The sequence below is a fragment of the Callospermophilus lateralis genome, chromosome 13 (assembly GCF_048772815.1).
Source record: "Callospermophilus lateralis isolate mCalLat2 chromosome 13, mCalLat2.hap1, whole genome shotgun sequence".
NCBI lineage: Eukaryota > Metazoa > Chordata > Mammalia > Rodentia > Sciuridae > Callospermophilus > Callospermophilus lateralis.
The window spans coordinates 38,353,214-38,366,849 of NC_135317.1; the positions used below are offsets into that span (position 1 = coordinate 38,353,214).

Consider the following 13,636-nt stretch of genomic DNA (forward strand, 5'->3'; position numbering starts at 1 on the left):
GTATTTTACTATGACCCTCCAAATCAATTCAACATTTGAAAAAATGACATCTTTTGTCCACAAAATTCTTATTTTGATTCTTGAGAATTAAACCCCAAATTAATCCACATAATAAAACCACGTGCTTGAATTTTTAAAAAATACAATGAGGCTCTAATGATCTATTTTAATTTAGGAATTATTTCCCAAGGTAATTAAGCCACCTAATTAATTCATGACTATATTTCAGCAAGCAGGAAAGAGGAATGGAGGAAGAATGAAATTCCACCTCCCTTTAAAGGACTTTTCCATTTCTCTGCCATTAGCTAGAATTGAGCCATTTGGCTGATCCTGGCTGCAAAGAAAGTCTGGGAAATGTAGTCTTTGTTTCAGGCCTTGTGAAACAGCGGAAATAAGGGGAAAATGGATCTAGCATAATCCAGTGTCTCTAGTGTAGCATAAAAGAAGATTCACCTGCTATAACAATATCTCTGAGAGATATTGTATTATTGTATATAATCACAAATAGTACATAAAATGTATTTACTGTATGAAAATATATATTTAATTTACGAAAATATATATTTACTTTACCTTTAATAATAATAGATATTACCATTTTTCATCTTGGTCAATTTTATGAAAATTGATAAAAATTAGTTTTTATCAAGGTCTTTGGATTCCTAATATTAATAATTTTCATATTTCATTAGTTCTTTTTCTAGTTTGTTCATATCTTTTTCTCATTTGCTTTCTTATTGATTTGTAAAATTTCATTATGTACTAAGGTCATGATCTTATTATCTGTCTTATGTTTTACAAATATTTTTTTCTTAGCATGTTGTTCTCTTAATTTTGTAGTGGTATTTTCTATATAAGAAGTTTAAAATTTTTGTATAGTTTAAAAAATAAACCTTTTATTTCTCTTGTTGGTTTCATATTCAAGAAGACCTATCTTACTGAGACTTTAAAAATAGTCAGGTATATGTTCTTTTATACTTTGATATTTTTTCTGCATTAAGATCTTTTATCTTTTTAGAACTTTTATATTTATGATATTAAATAGAAATTGACCTTGATATTTTTGTCCAAATGCATAGAACTATTTATTGAATAATATGCTATATTTCTTGCTATTTCAAAATATTACTTTTATTTTTTAATTAACTTGTCATACGTGTGCATAATATAAGAATATGTGTGTGTGTGTGTGTGTTGGTATATATATGTATATGTATACACATATACTTGCAACTTAAATGCTCTTTAGATGGCAAACAGCATGCTGATGTGTTTAGAAGCATAATTTGTTGACTTGTATTTCTCCCTGGCTTTACCCTATTCTAATTGTGTTCCCTTGGTCAGGACATTTAATCTCTGTGTACTTTAGTTCTTCTGTGAAATGAGGATAATCACAGTATGTACCTTGTAGGGCTCTTCAAAGGATTAAAATAGTCTATACACATGATGTGCTTAAAACAGATACAAATGTATCTCTTTTTTCATATAGAAGACAGTCATATAGTGAAAGACACCAAGTAGCACTTTACATACTTTTGATTTTTTTTTCAGTACTGGGGATTGAACCCAGGAGTGCTCTATTACTGAACTGTGTTCCTAGAGGTTTTTTATTTATTTTTAACGTTTTTGAGACAGGCTTTTGCTAAGTTGCTCAGGCTGACCTTGAATTTGTGATCCTCATGGCTCAGCTTCCCAAGGAGCTGGAATTACAGGCATGTGTCACCACACCCAATTAAATTGATTTTCTTCACTGCAGCCCATAGGTTTATACCAGGAACCTTAAAAAACGTCCAGGCAAAGCTGCAGCAGCATTGGAGTTACTTACTACATTTCCCTTACGTAAATATTTTTTTTAAAAAAATAATTAACTATGAAGAATACATCCCTAGGCAATTATTTTTAAAAAGAGAAATGTTTTATTATTAAAACAATCTTGCATATAATATATATCATCAATAATATATCATCAACTACTCATTTATAAATCTGTTATATTGCAGAATTTGTTCTATTTGTTTCTTTAATTCTTCAGCAAGGTTTTCTATTTGTCTCAATAGTATTTGCTAACGGAGGAATATGTTTAAGTTAATTGCCATATTGATTTCCGTGTATTATTTCAACCATTTTACAACAATGGAAAGAACATGTGTTTTCTTCAATGAGATATGACTTTTTTGCTATTAAATAAGAAATCTGAAAATCTCTGGATATGAAATTTAGTAAAATTTTCTAAAATACTAGGATAAGTATTATAAAAAAAAGTGGTAGGGGAAGATCCTATGATACTCTCTCACACTGTCTTTAGCTATTATCCCATGCACATCATAATTAACAGTGAATATTGATTCATATTAAGATAGATTTAATCATTCCAAGTCCTTTTGACTAAGTCAAATCCCCAAACCATTGAGTTTGTCATTGTTTTTGTTTTGTAACATGGAAATGAAGAACTCATTAAGAAGTGTGGGAGAGGGCTAGGGCTGTGACTCAGTGGCAGATGCTTGCCTGGAATGGCTGGGTTCCATCCTCAGCACCATATAAAAATAAATGGAGGTGTTGTGTCCATCTACAACTGAAAAAATATTAAAAAGAGAGGGAAAAAATAAGTGTAGGTCTCACCATCTCTAGCAGTCAGAGAAATGCAAATCAAAACCACCCTAAGATACCATCTCACTCCAGTAAGATTGGCAGCCATTAGGAAGTCAAACAACAACAAGTGCTGGCGAGGATGTGGGGAAAAGGGTACTCTTGTACATTGCTGGTGGGACTGCAAATTGGTGCGTTCAATTTGGAAAGCAGTATGGAGATTTCTTGGAAAGCTGGGAATGGAACCACCATTTGACCCAGCTATTCCCCTTCTGGGTCTATTCCCTAAAGACCTAAAAAGAGCATACTACAGGGACACTGCTACATCCATGTTCATAGCAACACAATTCACAATAGCAAGACTGTGGAACCAACCTAGATGCTCTTCAATAGACGAATGGATAAAAAAAAATGTGGCATTTATACACAATGGAGTATTACTCTGCATTAAAAAATGGCAAAATCATAGAATTTGCAGGGAAATGGATGGCATTAGAGCAGATTATGCTAAGTGAAGCTAGCCAATCCCTTAAAAACAAATACCAAATGTCTTCTTTGATATAAGGAGAATAACTAAGAACAGAGTAGGGACGAAGAGCATGAGAAGAAGATGAACATTAAACAGGGATGAGAGGTGGGAGGGAAAGGGAGAGAGAAGGGAAATTGCATGGAAATGGAAGGAGACCCTCAGGGGTATACAAAATTACATACAAGAGGAAGTGAGGGGAAAGGGAAAAAAATACAAGGAGGAGAAATGAATTACAGTAGAGGGGGTAGAGAGAGAAGAGGGGAGAGGAGGCGGGAGGGGGGATAGTAGAGGTTAGGAAAGGCAGCAGAATACAACAGACACTAGTATGGCAATATGTAAATCAATGGATGTGTAACCGATGTGATTCTGCAATCTGTATATGGGGTAAAAATGGGAGTTCATATCCCACTTGAATCAAAGTGTGAAATATGATATATCAAGAACTACGTAATGTTTTGAACAACCAACAATAAAAATTTTAAAAAAATAACTGTAGGAGAAGTTTTTGATGATTTCCCAGTTACCTATGTTATTGTATTACCTTCAATCTGCAGTTTCACTGCAAAATTTCTTTAAAGCCTCAAATTCATTTAGTGATGAATAGCCTGGGTAAAACTGGCAGCATAAAATCTGAATATCCAGTAACTTTCACTTCAGAATCATCAAAAAGCAACCACTTCCCTTCATATTCCTTTAAGCTTTGCACTACATATGAAATTTTGTTCTCAAATCCATTAATGTTAATGCCTGTTTGGTCACTGGATTCCTTGTTTCTATCAGATTCATGGGTCCCATTAGTATTGTTAGTCTCAGAATTTCTACTTTCAGCAAATGCTGTACTGGTAACCTAATCAGGATTAGATGTTTTTTTTTTTTTTTTTTTTTTTTGTATAGCTCATAATCTGCTTTGCTCTTTTGTCCTCCAAGAAGTCCAATGTCCAATAGCTTCTACATTTTTTTTTTGTTCAAGACTTTACTTGGCTGTGTATTTCCACCAACTCTAATCGACACTTCTTCATCATCATAATTTTCAACTGCATCCCTTGCTTCCTCCTCATTCATTGGTTCTGGTTTCCCTATTTCACATGTTTGGTCAACCACAAAATTTCCCTTATCTAGTTCTAAACTATTAAGGTCAGTGACTTTAATAGAAGCTGTGTAATGCCCACTACTAATAGTAATTCCACTATGCATCACAACTGCAAATAATCCATACCTGTTATTAATTGGTTTTGTGCTCCATTCTTCCAGTGACAATTTAAGAGGTGTCAATAAAGGAGTGCTGATCTTGGAAAGTCCACCACCATAACAATATTCTGAAGTGAAAGTTACTGAAGAGAAGGACTTTTTGAATCCTCTTTCCCCTTCTACAACTCCTACATCTACTCCTTACTTGCTATTTTATAAGAAATTATAGAGTGAGTGTATTTTCCTTGTATATGTATTAAACAGACCTCAACAAACATTGATAAAGTCAATTACATCAGAGTCTAGCTTATCTTTTGAAGCTATTGGATATTATTGGTCTCTCTAGGTTTTTATATAAATAGTGAAATTTGAAACACTGAAAACCATGTTAATTTTTAGAATTCATTTTCCTTAGAGACTAGTGATGCATTAGCTTCTGGGAACAAACTTGTTTAGGTGCTTAATTGAATTATCTGAAATGGGAAGCATTTAAACACTTGGATTTACACCAATCTTTTCTGTTTGCTTTGAAAAATAAAGTGCTTGTATTTGTATTCTCTATATTTTGGAGTAATTATCTACATGATGTTTATAGCTCTGTGATTTTTCACTTAACAAACAGAATCTCATTCAATACATTTAGTTTTATTACAGGAAGCCAAATCTTTGATGGGCTGTATCAAGAGGCACAAAGTCTAGAATGTGTATTTACAATGGTCTACATTTTGTACCTTGAATCACTTTGAAAAGTGTCTCAGAAAACCTGGACAGTCCTCTGTATCTTCATAAGAATTTTATATGTATTTATGAAGATGATTCTGTATTCTAGTAAATCTTTTGGGGCATGAACTAATTTGTATCTCTTCATACTCATATTCTGCATGATCTGTATATAGTACATCAAACTTAGAGGTGTGACCTTAAATTTAACTTTTTTTTTTAAATACTGGGAGGTCAATAAAATTTAAACTGTTTAACAACAACAACAAAAAATCTGAATGTCCACATAACTGGGAATATGTGAACCACCCATTCTAATTCTACTTCTGTGCAATGTGCTCTAGGCACCTTCCATGTACAGGTGCTCCTGGCTCCTCCATATTCGGGTTGTGTATCCTTGGTCAGGACAACCTGTCTGTGCTCTGTCCTCATTAGTGAACTTGTAAATAAATAGAGTAGCACCTGCCATACGCTATTAAGAGGAGTGAATTAGTGCTTTTAAGAGAGAGCATGATCAGAGGCATCTTATTGTCTGCTGATGACCCTCCACCATGAGGAACTCCCATCTTCTCTTGTACATCTGTACACAGAACAATCAGGTATGGGAAATGACAGTACTAGTGCTAACGCATATAAAGCATTGGAAACATTTAATTATTTTTTAAATTTTAATTCAAAAACCAGAAAAATAAGGATTATAATATTTTCTTCTTTGTCCATAGGAATATATAGACTTGACGTTGGTGGATTCTTATCTAGATACCAGGACCTTAGTTTATCATTGCATTTTAATGGGGGAGGATGCCTATATTTACACTTACATTTTTATTTCTGAACAGGTTCATTACCTCTTTGCACCTGTCTCCCAGGATATACTGGAAATGGTTATGGACCAAATGGATGTGTGCAACTCAGTAATATTTGCCTAAGTCACCCCTGCTTACATGGACAATGCATAGTGAGTCCTTTGTTCTTCATGGGGAAATAGAGTATTTGAAAATAATTTTAGTTTCACTTCTAGAAAATAAATTTTTATATTAGTTCATGAGTTTCAAGACAATGAATGAAGATTAAGATAAGGAACCTTGAATAACACTTGGGTAAAAAGTAGGCAGTAGCCTTAGTTCCCAGGAAAAACAGTCAGTGTATTTTTTATTAGAGTGACTTACAAAGTCTACAGTTGATCCAGATAAATGTGAGTACTCATACTTAGCAATTGTCATTTAAACTACCTAATTACAAGTTGAGCTACTGGAAAATACTTGATATGGTTCAAGTCCTGTTGAGTATATTTAGTAGTGTCACTTTTCTTTGTTATTTGGGTTGATTTTATTTTGTGGTATATCCATTTGTTTTGGGGTATTGTGCTTTTCTTCTGTCTCCTTAGGACACAGTATCTAGTTATTTTTGTCGGTGTGACCCGGGTTGGGCTGGTGTCAACTGCACAGAAAACATCAATGAGTGTTCCAGCAACCCCTGTCAGAATGGGGGAACTTGTATTGATGGCATTAATGCTTTTAGTTGTGAATGCACAAGTTCCTGGACTGGATCTCACTGTCAGATTCCCCAGCAAGGTACGGACACCACTTCTTGTACCACACGTATTCCCAGCTTAGAAGTATCACAAGTCCTTCTGAAGATTCTCTGAATGAACCAATGTTCTTCTCCAGTTGCTCAGAACTAACTCTTTCTTTGTAGGAGTGACACAGAATTTATGAGGCAAATATTTATGTATCCCAATTTAAATCATAAGAATTTTTCTTCAAAAGAATTAAATTAGTATTTACCATTTTGTTTTGCCCTTTCTGAATCAAAAAATAGAAGCTAAGGTATTTTAGTTTTCTAAGAGAATATTTTTCATGTAGCAGTCATCAGATTTCCTTAAAATACTACATGTAATCACATCCCCTCCCTGCTCTGGAATATGCACTGGTTTCTCATTGCCATTAAGTAGAAATTAGGGATGTTTTCCAATTATCTTCTAAAACCAGCCTTCACCCTATCCATCTAAACTTATTTTTCACTACTTCCCTAGAAATACTTTTGTTTAAACCAGACATCACTCTGGCTGCCTGACCCCATGTGCTTTCTGAGTATTTCCACTTTTCTTCCATAATAATTCCTCCATAAAGTCTTTTCTGACTGCTCCATCCCTCACTTATTTATTACTCCTAATTCTGGATCCACACATTGATGAGATGTTACCATTTGTTTAGCACCCTGGTGATCCCAGTGAAGAAATATAGGAGCATAAAACATTGTCTCCACTTGTTTCTGCTTACCTTCTAGTTGAGGATACACGACTAACCTAAATGGCAGAAAACATACCAGAACTAAAGCTATGAACTAAACGTGTGAGGTTAAGTCAAGTTTCATAGAGGTAAACCAGTCAAGTTCTCCAAGGTTCATGGAGAAGGTTCATGGAGAAGCGATGGTATATTTAAATTAGACTTTGAATAAGAGATGGAGTTTGGGAGTCAACAGAAGAGGGGACAGAGAAAAGGGAATGGAACAACAGGCCAGAGTTACCTGGACTCTTCCTTTTAGGAGTCTCTTAAAAGCACAGTTCTTCATCTTCTCCTTTGTAGTTTGTGGAGGATCGCTCTCAGAGATGAATGGAACAATCAGCTACAAGAGCCCCGATGATGGCTATGTTCATGATGTTAACTGCTTTTGGGTTATCCGAACTGAAGAGGGAAAGGTAAATACAGTTTCATTTGCAAATTAGAATATGCACAATAATATTTGAATATGTATTGCATAAAATATACATAATGATAATTCAAATGTCATATATTGAGTTTTTATTCAATGCCAGGCTTTGTGCTAGATATTTCCCAACCTTTCTCTCATCATACACTGACTCTTTGAAATAAGTAATAATATCCTCATTTTGTAGATGAAATGACAAAAAGTAAGGGAAGCAATGTGAAGTTCTCCCACCCCCAACACTGCTTAGCTTGTAATTGGGAATAGTTGAGTTTCAAAGTCAAGATTGTCTGGTTCCAAAATCCATGCTTTAGGAATGAATGGTTCTCCACATTGGATGACTAACTGCAAGCTAGTTGTTAATTTATAAAGTCTAGTTGTTACTGGTCAATACTGTTTGAAGATGACCACTCATATTAGTATATTGATTATTATGCAATATCCATCACAAGCCATTAAAATGACCTATTTTTTAAATAAAATGTCTCTGTGACAAATACTATGCTATTCACATACATCACAGCATTTTTAATTTCCAGAACCCTAAAGATAGGAATTACTAGCTTCATTTTACATATGAGGAAATGCAGCCTTGAGCAGTTGAGAAATTCAACCAGGACCATGTGGTTTGTAAGTGGCTTGTGGTGACTCAACCCCAGGCCATTGGGTCTCCAAAGCTTATAACCCTAAGGAGCTATGTGAATACTTAACTCTTAAAATAAAGATCTGAGCCCAAGTTTTCTGTACTATTATATCCAACATTAATTACTTAATTAAGTATCTATTTCTCAATCAACTCTTGGACTCATTAAAGTAAAGTGATATGTCTGAATAGATAAGATTTTCCCTTGAAATTCTGTTTACATTTTCTAGCAGACTAGTATCACAGAGGACATTGTACAGGGGTTCAGAAATGTTATTTTTTCTTGTGGAGGGAGGTTTCTTTAGGGTCTGGTAACCCCACAATAGAATAAATTCCAAAACAAATTTCCCAGTGAGTATGTTATGTGAATTTCCTTCCTTCCATTTAGTTTTCATTAATTCTATTTCCTGACATTGAAAAGACTTTTTTTTTTTTTCAAGGAGAAGTTCTTATGTGAAAAAATTTTAAATATGTTTATTACCAATTTGTAAGAAAAATCATCCTGGTGTTTTCCTGATTGTTGTAGTTTTATATTTTTTCTTTCACAATAATGTATCTAATTATAGCAGAAAATATGTACAAATCAGAATAATTCAATAAATTAACATTTATTTGATTATCATTTAAATTGTCTCATTGCATGAAATGATGTAATGATGGATAATATCTTAAACATGCCCTTACATAGAATTTCAAAAATCTCCTGAAATTCTTATTTATTAGCTGAACACTTTGATTTTAAGCTCTGATGAAAATTAAGCAGTCTTTTTTGGTTACTTGTTTTAAATGAGGTTGTCCATACAAAATCTTCTGTTTTATTCATTATATCACTATATTTGAAGTCTGTGCATTCTAACAGTTTACTTCAGAGATACATTTTCATGTTATTCTTTTCTACTTGCATACTCAGTGCTTTTCCTGTTACCTTTTTTCCATTCTTTACTGTTGGCATTGCTCACCCTTTAGTGATATCCAACCCCTGAGAACACTCAGACTCTATGCACGTCTGCCCTGTGCCTATTCAGCCTACGCCTAAGTACATCAGTCTGGGCTGTCTGGGCTATGTGTCTGAGACCCCCATGGTCTCTTCATCCCTGATGGGGAGGAAGAATGTATGTGTAGGTCATTCAGAGGATCACAATATAGATTCTTAAGCATAGCAATATTAGTTAAATGTAACTCACAGATTTTTCAGATAGACAGTTCACTACACTGATTTAGAAACCCTGTCAGACATACATTCAAAGTGATTTTATTTGATGTATTTGCCAGTTTAATGAAATCTAAGTGAATCTATTTCTTTTAATTGATACATAGTATTAAACATACTTATGGAGTACTATAGAGGTATAATTAAGAAATGGGAGATGAATTCTAAAATAATGGACATGAAAATAATGTGTTATGGTTTTTCTATTTTTAGGTCCTGCGTATCACTTTGATTTTTTTCCAATTAGAATCGGTGAATGATTGCCCACATGAGTTTCTTCAGATTCATGATGGAGATTCCTCTGCAGCCTTTCCACTGGGAAGGTTCTGTGGCTCCAGACCCCTGCAGGAACTCCTCAGCAGTGACAATGCTCTCTATTTTCATCTCTATGCTGACCACTTGAGTAACGGAAGAGGATTTACAGCAAGATGGGAAACAGAGGAACCAGGTATGTGTAAACATGGAGAAAAGCAAAGACAAATTTTGAGGTTATTAAATTTTCTTGATTCAGTCCAAACTTTTGGGTGCATAACAAGTTTTGGGATCCAGAGATACAGTTTACATTAATTATTTAAAATCCAATTTTAAATGAATTGGATTTAATTTTGCATTCAAAGATAACAAATTAGGATATATTAGAGGAATTAAAAAAACATGAATCTTAATGAGACCCTCATGAAATTACTGAGCAGCATCTTCATAAACTCTAGCAGTATACTTACCCCAGAGATGTCATTGAGGACATTTCCCCTCCTTCATCTAGTATTCCTTATCTTAATGTTCATTTGATAACTTGTTCTTTTCTTCTTGCTGTTATTTTGCTTTTATACTCAATTAAAAATGTAACTATGAAAAATTTAAGCATGTCAAAAAAAGAGAGCACAGTATACTGACTCCCTATTCATTTATCAGTAACTCTGTTGGTCACTTTCTGACTTGTTAATTTTTTTCTATTGGTGCATTTAGCAATTCTGGTGTCACCTTGGTTTAATTATTGTAGTTTAAAGTTTGGTAGGTCAAATCCTCTGTGTTCTTTTTAAGTATCCTTTGCATATACATATAAACTTTTGAATCAATTTATTTATTTCCCCCAGTGATCTTCTGTAACTTTGTTGGCATTTCATTGGCTGTATAATTAATTTAGGAAAAAATGATCTCTTAAAATTGAGCCTGCCTATCTTCTAACATAGACTATCTCTATTCAGCTCTCCTGAAATTTATCCTGGCAATGTTTAATAGATTTCAGTCTTTTAGTATTCTATACATTTTGTTAGATTTATTTATAAATATTTGATATTTTGTTGCCGCAGTCTGGCTGGGCACAAATCACGAGCCACTCACAGCTTTGTAGATTCAAACAGTAATTCTTTATTCCCGAACTCGCACCGGCCTTCTACAAACACGTTCTGGGGAAATCCACATTCTCTGCCCAAATCCACACCTCCACTGGGTTTCTGTCTCCCAAAAATACTGTCTGAATCCCTAAGAACTCAAGAGGAACTCAGGCAGCAGGATACACCCTATTCCCGGCAGGAATAATCTTCCTAAACCAGGAATGCCATAAACTCGGATTATCCTAAACCGGGAACACCCTAAACACGGATCCGCCCTGGTCCTTGAGCAAGGTCACCTTCCACTAAGCAACATGGGGGTACGCTGGCAAGGAAATTGTCATACCTACTTGGCTAATGGCTCCCAGCATTTTGTGTTATGTAAAATATTAATTTTCTAACATTTAATTTCCTACCTGTTGCTCACATAGAAATATGACATATTTTTAAAATAATGGATTTTTATTCTGGCCACATTGTGAAATTCATTAATCAATTCTTATTTTTTATAGATTCCTTTGCTTTTTTTTTCATATGCAGTTATTCTGTGAATAAAGTGAATGAAGGATGTTTTTTCTTTTTCATTTCAATATTTCTATTATTTCTTTTTCTTGATGTTGCCCCAGCTAAGATTGCCAATGCAAAGCTAAATAAAAGTGGTTGAACAGACACCCCCTTTTTTTCCAGCTGCATAGGGGAAATGTTCAATATCCCATCATTGAATGTAACGTTAGACATACATTTTGTAGATAACTTCTATCAGAATAAGGGTATTCTCTCCTGTTTCAATTACCATTGCTATATAACAAATTACAAATTTAGGGTTGTAGAACATTAATCATCTTATTTTGTTTCTGATTTTATGGATCAGGAATTTGGAAAGGGCCCAACATGATAATTACCACTTGAAATCTGTTAAGAATTACAATCAGATGTTAGCAGGGACTGTAGTTTTATCTGAGTGCTCAACATTCAAATGTCTCACTTGGGCTGGGCATAGCTCAGTGCACACCTCCTGCCTAGCAGACATGAGGCCTTGGGTTCAAGGAAAGAGAGAGAGAGAAAGAGAGAGAGAGAGAGAGAGAGAGAGAGAGAGAGAGAGAGAGAGAGAGAGAGAGAAAGAATGAACCCTCACTTGTAGAGTTAACAATACTGGCTCTTTTGGAAGACAGCTCAGTCAGGCTATTGACTTAAAATCCAGATGGGTGCTAATGGCTTTTCTTTTCTTTTTTTGTTGTTGGCCCATCCTTGAAATAGCATTGTGTTATTTCTGCCATAGTTAATCAGTTGAATTACAAGCCAATTCAAATTCAAGAGGAGGAGATACAGATCCCACTTTTCAATGGGAGAAGTATCAGAAATAATAAACATTTTTAAACTACCACATCTTTTATTCTTACCTTTCCAAGAATTTCTCTAAAATCACAAATGGATTTTGGATGATATAAAATAGGTTTTCTGAATCATTGAAATGATCACATGATCCTCTTGAGATGGTATATCTTTAAGTGTGGCGAATTACATTGTGGATTTTGAAGAATGCAATGTTGATTCAGTGTTCAAAATCCACAAAGTAATTCACCACACTTATGAAAAAGAGTTTTTTGTTTGTTTTTTGTAATTGGGGACTGAACCTCTTTAGCCCTTTTTATTCCTTATTTTGAGACAGGGTCTCACTAAGTTGCTTAGAGCCTTGCTAAGTTGCTAAAGCTAACCTTGAACTTTCAATCCTCCTGCCTCAGCTTTCTGAGTTTCTGAAATTACAGGTATGCACCACCATGCCCAGAAAGTTATTCTTTTAATATATGACCTGATATGATATATAAATATATTCTTTTTCAAAATTTTATACCTATATTTGAGAGATATTGGCTAATAATTTTCCTTTCTTGTAATTTTCTTGTCAAGTTGTAATAGTGACAATTTAAAATCAAAAGTGTTCCTAATTTTTATATTCTCTGAAGGTATTTATGTAATATTGACAATATTCCCTCCTTAAGTGTTCACCATGAAGTTAGTTAAGACAGAAGTCTTGTGTGTGAGAAGTTTTAAATTGTGAGTTAAATTTAGTTTATATATATATGTTTATGTCTGTGCATACTTTCTGTTTTTTTTCAGTTTTGGTAATTTCTTCTCAAACTCACTCATTTCATCTACTCTTTCATAATATTTTCATACTATCTTTTAGTGTTCATAGGGTCTATAGTGATGTCCTCTCTATTCATTCCTGATATTGATAATTTATGCTATCTTTTTTTCCTTCATTAGTCTTCCTAGGATTGATTTCACTCGTCTTTTCAAAGTACTGTTAGCTGTCAATGTTTTCTGTTGAATTTTATTTCATTGAGTTTTATTCTTGGTTTTATAATTTTATTCCCTTAATTTTTTTTGGGGGGGGCTTAACTTACTGTTACCTTTATTTTTAGCATGTAAACTTGTTTATTCACAGATTTTAATTATATCATTATCGTTTTACATAATATTGGCATTCATTTTTGCATAATCATACACGGATGGAATACAATTTGTTCTATTTCAATCCCTATGACTTCCTCTTTCCCTCCTCTCCTCCCTCCTCATGTTCCCCTTCCTCTACTCTACTGGTCTTTCTTCTGTTTGTTTTTTCTTTAGCTGATACTTTATAGATATACATGAAGGTGAAATTTACTGTGATATATTCATATATGTACATAGCATAATTTGGCCAATTTCAGTTCCTT

General features: G+C 34.0%; 1 protein-coding gene across 1 annotated transcript in view; it reads left to right on the forward strand.

Moving 5' to 3' along the window:
* Cubn (cubilin) overlaps positions 1-13,636 on the forward strand; it is a 274,311-nt gene that overhangs the window by 16,974 nt on the left and 243,701 nt on the right. Inside the window, exons 11-14 of the mRNA XM_076831399.1 lie at positions 5,863-5,981; positions 6,411-6,597; positions 7,612-7,724; positions 9,799-10,033. Coding sequence (XP_076687514.1) covers positions 5,863-5,981; positions 6,411-6,597; positions 7,612-7,724; positions 9,799-10,033 — 654 coding nt within the window. The remainder of the gene's footprint in view (positions 1-5,862; positions 5,982-6,410; positions 6,598-7,611; positions 7,725-9,798; positions 10,034-13,636) is intronic.